The sequence below is a fragment of the Antrostomus carolinensis genome, unplaced genomic scaffold (genome assembly GCF_000700745.2).
Source record: "Antrostomus carolinensis isolate BGI_N321 unplaced genomic scaffold, ASM70074v2 Scaffold15361, whole genome shotgun sequence".
In the NCBI taxonomy this organism is placed as follows: domain Eukaryota; kingdom Metazoa; phylum Chordata; class Aves; order Caprimulgiformes; family Caprimulgidae; genus Antrostomus; species Antrostomus carolinensis.
This window is the reverse complement of record NW_010292127.1, coordinates 3129-12556: the sequence shown is the minus strand read 5'-3', so window position 1 is coordinate 12556 and position 9428 is coordinate 3129. Positions and strand designations below refer to the sequence as shown.

Genomic DNA, 9428 nt, shown 5'->3' with positions numbered 1-9428 from the left:
GAGATCTTTCCCAGATATGAAACATGGGCCTTGGGTACCATTTCTACAGTAGATCCAGGTGTGGTTTGAGAGTGTTGCTGGGTTCTCATTGTTGCATCTTTAAAAAAATACTGGATTACTCAGTGTTAACCATAGAGAGTAGCTGGAGGGTGAGGATTGTTATCCTTTGCTTTGCAAAATATTATTGGAAGTTTGTTTCTTCAGGGCTACATGAACAGACCCAGTTAGTAAATGACTGTGGGGAAATATTAATGCTGAAAATGCACTCCAACTTGTAGTAGGCTACCGACTTGTACTTTCTTGAAATTGAGTGTTTCCCCTTATTTGCATTACCTAGAAGGCTGGGAAGTTGCAAGGAGAGGGGCTAGACATTGATCTACCAGAAAGTAGGAGACAAATGCTAAGTTTTGCTTGCTGTTAAAACAGTGAAATTGAGCGGTAGTATTGGTGTGACTGGAAGATGTAGATGCTATATCTCTTTTTTTCTCTCTTTCTCCCCATTCAGGAGGGCTTTCGAGCTGCCGCTCTGCTGCTGAACAGCATGCAGTCCTTTCGGGAGCAAAGTAGTTACCACGGAAACCAGCAGAGCTACCCGCAGGAAGTGCACGGCTCATCCCGACTGGAAGAGTTCAGCCCCCGCCAGCAGGCCCAGATGTTCCAGAGCTTTGGAGGAGGTGCTGGCAGTGGACGTCGTGGAGCAACAGGAGCCTCTACAGCAATGCCTGGTGAGAGCTCTGGCCATCAGAGCTACCAAGGTTTCAGAAAAGAAGCAGGAGAGTTTTACTATATGGCTGCCAACAAAGATCCAGTGGCATCAGGAGGGCAGCAGCCACCTCAGCGCAGGCCTTCTGGACCAGTACAGAGCTATGGGCCCCCTCAAGGGAGTAGCTTTGGGAGTCAGTATGGGAGTGAGGGACATGTGGGCCAGTTTCAAACGCAGCACTCAACTCTTGGGGGAGTATCCCACTATCAACAGGATTATACTGGTCCTTTTTCTCCAGGGAGCGCCCAGTATCAGCAGCAGGCTTCTAGCCAGCAGCAGCAGGTGCAGCAGCTGAGACAGCAGATCTATCCATCTCATCAGCCTTTACCCCAGGCTTCCAGCCAGTCTGCTTCTAGCACCTCACACTTGCAGCCAATGCAGCGTCCATCCACCCTGCCTTCCTCTGCTTCTGGGTACCAGTTACGAGTAGGTCAGTTCAGCCAACACTATCAGCCACCTTCGTCATCCTCCTCCTCCTCTTTCCCCTCCCCACAGCGTTTTGGCCAGTCAGGACAGAGTTATGATGGAAGCTACAGCGTGAATTCCGGGTCGCAGTATGAAGGCCACGCTGTGGGGTCCAACACACAGACGTATGGGACCCAGTCAAACTACAGCTTTCAGGCTCAACCGATGAAAAGCTTTGAGCAGTCTAAGCTGCCCCAAAGCGGGCAGCAGGGGCAGCAGCAACAGCACCCACCTCAGCACGTAATGCAGTATTCAAATGCTGCCTCCAAGCTCTCTCTTCAAAGTCAAGTGGGACAGTACAGCCAGACTGAAGTTCCTGTAAGATCACCAATGCAGTTCCACCAGAACTTCAGTCCAATTTCTAATCCGTCTCCTGCTGCATCTGTGGTTCAGTCTCCAAGCTGCAGCTCTACCCCTTCTCCACTCATGCCAGGTGGAGAAAATCTCCAGTGTGGGCAAGGCAACATGTCCATGGGTTCTAGAAACCGAATCCTGCAGATGATGCCTCAGCTTAGTCCTACACCATCTATGATGCCAAGCCCCAATGCTCATGCAGGAGGATTCAAGGGGTTTGGGATGGAAGGACTGCAGGAAAAAAGGCTCACAGATCCAGGGCTGAGCAGCCTGAGTGCTCTAAGTTCTCAAGTGGCCAATCTGCCCAACACAGTCCAGCACATGTTGCTCTCAGATGCCTTGGCACCTCAGAAGAAAAGTTCCAAAAGATCATCCTCTTCAAAGAAGGCCGACAGCTGCACCAACTCAGAAGGCTCCTCCCAGGCCGAGGAGCAACTCAAGTCTCCCCTGGCAGAGTCACTTGATGGTGGCTGTTCCAGTAGTTCAGAAGATCATGGGGAAAGGGTGAGACAGCTGAGCGGCCAGAGCACCAGCTCAGACACCACTTACAAAGGGGGTAATTTAGAGAGGTCCAACTCCTCACCAGCACAAGGTGCTCAGAATGAGCCGTCAAAACTCAGCAGCAGCCCTGCAGCTGGCGAAGATGTGGCCTCCCCTGATGGGAAGGAAGCTGTGGTGGCTGTGGAAAATGCCCCAAAAGTGAATGAAAAGGCGGTTGGAGTGATTGTCTCCCGGGAAGCCATGACAGGAAGAGTAGAAAAGTCAGGTGCACAAGATAAACCTGCCCAAGACGATGCTTCTGCAGCCTCTCAGGCACCACCTAGTGCTAGTGGAACGAAAGAAGCTGGGCATGCAGGGACGCAAGCAGAAACTCAAGGAGGGAGTAAGGGGAGCAAAAGTGCAGATAACACTAACCATAACGGAGAGGGGAACAGCCAGTCTGGTCATGCAGTTGTTGGGCCAAATTTTCCTGCAAGAACAGAACCTTCCAAATCTCCTGGCAGTTTAAGATACAGTTACAAGGACAATATAGCAGCTGGTATACAGAGAAATATTGGTGGCTTTCCACAGTATCCTTCTGCTCAAGAAAAAGGTGATTTTCCAGGGCACAGTGAGCGCAAAGGCCGGAATGAGAAGTTTCCTAGCCTCCTACAGGAGGTCTTACAGGGGTACCACCATCATCCAGACAGAAGATATTCTAGGAATGCACAGGAGCATTCTGGGATGGCTGGGAGTTTGGAGGGAGCCATGAGGCCCAATATCTTAATTAGTCAAACCAATGAATTGACCAATAGAGGCCTCTTAAATAAAAGTATGGGGTCTCTCCTGGAGGGCCCTCACTGGGGTCCCTGGGATAGAAAGTCTAGTAGTGCAGCTCCTGACATGAAGCAGATAAATCTAGCTGATTACCCTATTGCTAGGAAGTTTGATGTGGAATCTCAGTCTTCTGCCCATGAAGGGGGAACGCTCTCAGAGAGGAGATCAGTGATCTGTGACATATCTCCATTAAGGCAACTTGTCAGAGATCCTGGCCCTCACCCAATGGGGCACATGGGTCCTGAGGCCAGAAGTGGAAGGAGTGAACGTCTTGCCCCTGGCTTGAGCCAGTCAGTAATACTCCCTGGTGGTTTAGTATCCATGGAAACAAAGATGAAAGCTCACAGTGGGCAAATAAAAGAAGAAGATTTTGAACAGTCAAAGAGCTCAGCTAGTCTCAATAATAAAAAAACAGGAGACCATTGTCATCCTGCTGGCATCAAGCATGAATCTTTCAGAGGCAATGCTAGCCCTGGAGCTGCAGTTTCTGATGCTGCTCCAGACTACATTCCCCAGCAGGAAAGCAGATCGACACAGATGAGGCGAGCACCTGGCAGAACTGGAAGCAGCAGGGGTAAATCACCTTCTCAGTTTCAGGATCTTGCTGATAAGCTGAAAATGTCACCAGGCAGAAGCAGAGGCCCAGGGACAGATTTGCATCACATGAACCCACACATGACACTGTCTGAAAGAGTTAACAGGGGTTCCTTGCATTCTGCTTACCCTCAGAATTCAGAAGGCCCATCGTTGGCTGCCGCGTACCACACAAATGCTAGGCCTCATGCTTTCGGTGACCCTAACCAGAGTTTAAATTCCCAGTATCATTACAAGAGACAGATATACCAGCAGCAGCAGGAAGAATACAAAGATTGGGCAAGCAGCACTGCTCAGGGTGTGATTGCTGCAGCTCAGCACAGGCAGGAAGGGGCAAGGAAGAGCCCAAGACAACAGCAGTTTCTAGAAAGAGTAAGGAGTCCCTTAAAAAATGACAAGGATGGAATGATGTACCTCCAAGGTAGCTCCTACCATGATACTGGAAGCCAGGAAGCTGGGCGCTGTGTTATGGGGAGTGACAGTACTCAGAGCAAGTGCGCCGAACTGAAACATGGCAACCAGAAGTTGCATCACGAATCTGGTTGGGACCTTTCTCGGCAAACTTCTCCTGCCAAAAGCACTGGCCATCTCGGAGTAGCCAACCAAAAAAGATTTTGCCCTCAAGAAAGTGATGGGCATCGACGAGAGGAATCTACAGACTTGCCCAAGCCTAGTAATGCCATGCTTAGGCTCCCTGGCCAGGAAGACCAGTCTCCTCAAAATCCATTAATTATGAGGAGAAGAGTCCGTTCTTTCATCTCGCCTATCCCTACCAAAAGACAGCCACAGGATATGAAGAACAGTGGCGGTGAAGATAAAGGGCGACTGATGACTTCAGCAAAAGAAGCAGCTGATAAAAGCTACAACTCCTATGCCCATTCATCTCAAAGCCAAGATGTTGTCAAGTCAGTTGCAAAGGGAGATTCCTTCAAGGACCTGCCAAGTCCTGATAATAGGAATTGCCCTGCTGTTTCCCTCACAAGCCCGGCTAAGACCAAAATATTGCCCCCAAGAAAGGGGCGAGGATTAAAACTGGAAGCTATTGTTCAAAAAATTACATCTCCCAATATTAGGAGAAGTGTTTCTACCAACAGTGCTGAAACTGGTGCAGATACTGTCACTCTTGATGACATCCTGTCCCTTAAGAGTGGACCTGAAGGAGGAAGTGTGGCTGGACATGGACCAGAGGCTGAGAAGAGAAAAGGAGAGATGTCTGATCAAGTGGGGCCAGCAAACCAGGATACAACTGGTGAAATAAATCTTCCAAGATCTTCAGAAGAGTGGCAAAGCAGTGAGGATGATAAAACCAAGAAAGAGATCCCTGAAACTGCCAGTGTTGGTAAAGAAGGAGCAGGATCCAGTGCAGCACCACCACCTTCTCAGAAGTCAGGTGGTCAAGGAAGGTCTGATGGATCCGTAAGCGGAGCGGGGACTCTGACCTTTTCTGATTCAAAAACAATTTCCCCTTCCAGTGTGTTTACTTCTGAAACAAATCCGAAGTCTGAGGAAAAAGATGGAGATGTGACAAACATTTCACCCAAGCCGGATGGTTTCCCTCCAAAGGGATATTTTCCCTCTGGAAAGAAAAAGGGGAGGCCAATTGGGAGTGTGAACAAGCAGAAGAAGCAGCAGCAGCAGCAACTGCCACCACCCCCGCCACCCCCACCAGTACCTGCACAGTCTTCAGAAGGAGTAGGTGGTGGTGGTGAGCCAAAACCGAAGAGGCAAAGGAGGGAAAGGCGAAAGCCTGCAGCACAGCCACGGAAGCGCAAGCCTAGACGGGCTGCTCCCATTGTGGAGCCTCAAGAACCAGAGATCAAGCTTAAATATGCTACCCAGTCTGTAGATAAAACTGACTCCAAGAATAAGTCCTTTTTCCCTTATATTCATGTGGTAAACAAGTGTGAATTAGGCGCTGTGTGCACAATCATTAACGCGGAGGAAGAGGAGCAGAACAAATTGGTGAAGGGTCGGAAAGGACAGAGGTCTTCAACACCCCCTCCTAGCAATGTGGAGAGCAAAGTGCTGCCCACCTCAACTTTCATGTTGCAGGGCCCCGTAGTAACAGAGTCTTCTGTCTTAGGGCATCTGGTTTGCTGCCTGTGTGGCAAATGGGCCAGCTATCGTAACATGGGTGACCTCTTTGGTCCTTTCTACCCCCAGGATTACGCAGCCACCTTGCCCAAGAACCCACCTCCAAAGAGGGCCACAGAAATGCAGAGCAAGGTCAAGGTACGGCACAAAAGTGCTTCTAATGGTTCCAAGACAGATACAGAAGAGGAGGAGGAACAACAACAACAGAAGGAACAAAGAAGCCTAGCTGCTCATCCCCGCTTTAAGAGGCGGCACCGCTCTGAGGACTGTAGTGGAGCCTCTCGGTCACTTTCAAGGGGAGCTGCTTGTAAAAAAGCAACCACTGACGGTGGCAGTGGTGGTGAAAAGACTCCTTTGGACTCAAAACCCTCTATGCCCACTTCAGAAGGTGGCACTGAGCTGGAGTTACAAATTCCTGAACTACCTCTTGACAGCAATGAATTTTGGGTCCATGAGGGTTGTATTCTCTGGGCCAATGGGATCTACCTGGTCTGTGGCAGGCTCTATGGGCTGCAGGAAGCTGTGGAGATTGCAAGAGAGATGGTGAGTACCTAACTTGGCTATACAAAATTATTTGGTTTCATTTGCAATATGTATATAATTTGGAATGCCATTTTTCTTTGTTCTTCTCTCATGTCTGAAATGATCATCTTTCATCTTAAGTAAATCTCTAGTGATGTCCTTTTGGTGGCCTTGTTTAGATCTCTGCCACACCTGATCAGACAGATTTTTTCAGGCATCAAAAAGCTGGATGCTCATTACCTACTAAAGTTGTGGGTGTCCAAAGGCTTTTTTGTGACTACAATGATCTATTTTCTCCTCCTTACTCTATCCTGTTAGATATTTAATATTCTCTAGGGTGCTTCTTGCAGCCGTATAGTGAAAGGACAAGTGGTAGCAGGCACAAATTGCAACAAAGAAAATTCCAATTCGATATGAAGCAAAAAAAAAATCACAGTGAGGGTGGTCAGACGTTGGGTTGAGGGAGGGGGAATGACAGAGAAGCTGTGGAATTATCTCTTCTTGGAGATACATAAATGTGACTGGGCAAAGCCCTAAGCAACCCACTTGACCTCTGAAGTTAAAAGCTGAACTGCCTTCAAAGTTGGCTCTGCTGTCAGCAGGGGTCCTCTCCAACCTAAGTTATTCTGTGCCTGTAATGCGTATTACACAACTGCAGGAGAATTTGCAGTCCTTACAAAATGAGGTGGATAAAGTAGAGTTGCACAGAGGTGTGAGCTTTAAGTGAAATGTGGATGGGTTTAGTATTGATGAATTCAATCTAAATTATACCACAAATCTTACTGATAATGGACTTTCTCCAAAATGTGATTATACAACGAGTGAGAACAAATATGTAAAATTAAAGCAGGGACAAAGGGAGAACTTTATCTGCAACCCCCTGGTTGTGGATGGAGACATTGGCTATTCTGGAATAGTTACGTTCTTTGACAGTAATTACATGCTGCTTTGCCCTAACTTGATTTGGCCTGCATTCTTGTTTCTAGCCTCTCGTTAAACAGAGTCAGTTAATTTAATTTGGTTTTCGTTGAGCTGTGCCTGCATGCTTCTTCAGATGCAACTGCTGAATTTCTTATCTCTGATAATTGCAAGGTTTCTTTCAGGATCCCCACCACTGCTTGGATTCTACTCACAATGTGGCCATGCTTTCGTATGTCTTGTAGTTCACCAGTATTTTGAAATTGGATGGATCAAGCCTGATTTTCCCTTTTTCCTGTTTTCAGGGTGTCTTTCATTTATGATCCTTGTTCTCCCCATAGCAAATACCTTCTCTGCAAGTTCTTGAACCACTTGAGTTGTTCTTCAGCAATCCTTTTTGTGTTGGTGTGCCTGCAAAGGGGGGGTATGCCTGTCAGAAACATGCTACACTGATGGGCTCTAATCAAACTTGACAAATAGCCCATTATCCACAACATTTTTATATGGGTTTTGCATATTGTTGGACATCTAGTTCTTTCTCTGCATGAGGATCTTGATGACTTTCCAACTGAATACCCTTTATCAGTTTCTTCCAACTGTTAGGATCTCCTTGTCAGAAATAGAAATTTTTTCTCTCCTGTTCTTAACCCTTTCATCTGCCATTATGGCACCATACAAGAACATCTCCTTATCTCCCTTGAACCTTGTGTTCTCTCTCTACCTCTTTCCTTTAATCACTTGCTCAACTCCTAGCTCTTATTTTCGCTAATAGTACCTGTAGGCATGAATTTTAACTTTTTTGTGAGGGGGGAAAAAAAAAAGTAAAGTACAAAATGCCTGTGGCCTCTTTCTTCTGCAGCTACCTCTTAATTTCCTCTCCCTTTTCTCATCTCACTGTCTGGGGCTCTTGTCCTCCACTATGGCTTCGATGTGCTCTACTACAGTTATAATGAGTGTTTACAATGATCTTTTCCTAGCTACGGCGCAGATCCAGTGCTTCATTTTCCTTTCCCTGTCAGCTACATTTGTCACTATCAGCTGTGCTGCTCTTGAAGTGTTGTTCCACTGTTTCCTGTCTGTGTCCTCTTTTGATTACCTCCTTTCTTTCCACTGTTTTTTGCAGAGGCTGTTCATTAGTCATAGCTTTTTGTGTGGGGTTCACTGAAGTTCTGCTTGTGCTTTCCTTCCCTTTATCCTACAATACCATGCTTTGGGTAGCTTTTGGTAACCCGGTCACTTGTTTCCAGAGTCTTCTAGAGCTTCCCTTTTGCTTCAGGTTCACATTCTTAACTTAGTTGTTCTTGAATTCATGATGGGTTCTCAGACTTTTGTGTCAAAACATGGCTTTTAATCTGCATCATCCTTAATCCATCATCTGCCATCTTGTTCTGATTTTCTTGTCAGTCAGATTCACAATATCCTCATTTGATTTTAACATTATTTCTTCCAAATCCTTCCTATTTAAGGGTGTAAGAAATACAGCTTACTTTCTGTGTATGAGAAGTAGTATGTAGCCTGTCAGTGCTCTCCACTGCTCTTTCTGGGTCCATTTTTAATCTAGTTATAAGACTCTGAACTTTCAGAGGCAGAGACCATTTTGTTGTTTGTGCTTTGCTTTGTTATGTTTTACACAAACACAGTAACAGGTGTCCTAGCTGAATGCTGGTTTCTTCTGCATTATGTCCATGAGATTGATCCATCTTTCTCTTTCACCTCTGTCACAAATAATGGAACAGGTTTTCTCCTAGTGATATTTTTTCTTTAACCTTTTTATCCTGTTGTAGCAAATTGTCATGCTGTGTTATTTTCTGGAAGCAGTATCTCCTCCCCCCACCTTCAGATGGAAGTGGGTTATGTGCAATGCAAAGATGGTAGGCAGGGTATTCAGAGGTGTACCTGCCAGGAGCCATCCCCAGGCAGTGGAAAGGCTCTGTTGAACTAGGCTCTCTTGCCCCACTGCCGGAGGATAGCCTTCTGGCTCAGACAGCTGATTTCCTGTGCTTGTTGCATATGTTCTTTCTTCATCCCTTCATTGCTTTGCAAGTGCACTTTTTTCTGTTGTTCCCTCTGACATCAGTGTTAGTGTCCCAGAAAAGCAGATGTGCAAACCTTGCTAGCAGGAGAGAGTAGACAGATGTATGCACAAGCATAAAGGAATCTAGGCCTTTAATTTGATTGAGGGTAAGGAAAGACATAAGTTTATGGTATATGAAGGGTCATGAGCCTGGAAGTGAATAATTCATGTACGTAACTGCAAACAAAATACTGTCATAATTCAAAATATATGTAAACTGTTTGTAATACCTGCAAAGGGCAAATGTGCACAAAATTTAAAATGAATCCGTAGCATTAAGTGAGTTGAAATATTTTCTTTAGAGATCTGACTCTATTGTTGGTTATA

The 9428-nt window shown here is 46.4% G+C and overlaps 1 protein-coding gene across 1 annotated transcript; it reads left to right on the top strand.

Moving 5' to 3' along the window:
• The first annotated feature begins 502 nt into the window (after positions 1–502).
• TCF20 (transcription factor 20) lies at positions 503–8969 on the top strand. Its single transcript, XM_010176844.1, has 2 exons — positions 503–6130; positions 8916–8969. Exons 1-2 carry the CDS (start codon positions 542–544, stop codon positions 8967–8969), a joined length of 5643 nt encoding a protein of 1880 aa, XP_010175146.1. The 5' UTR covers positions 503–541.
• The last annotated feature ends 459 nt before the right edge of the window (positions 8970–9428 follow it).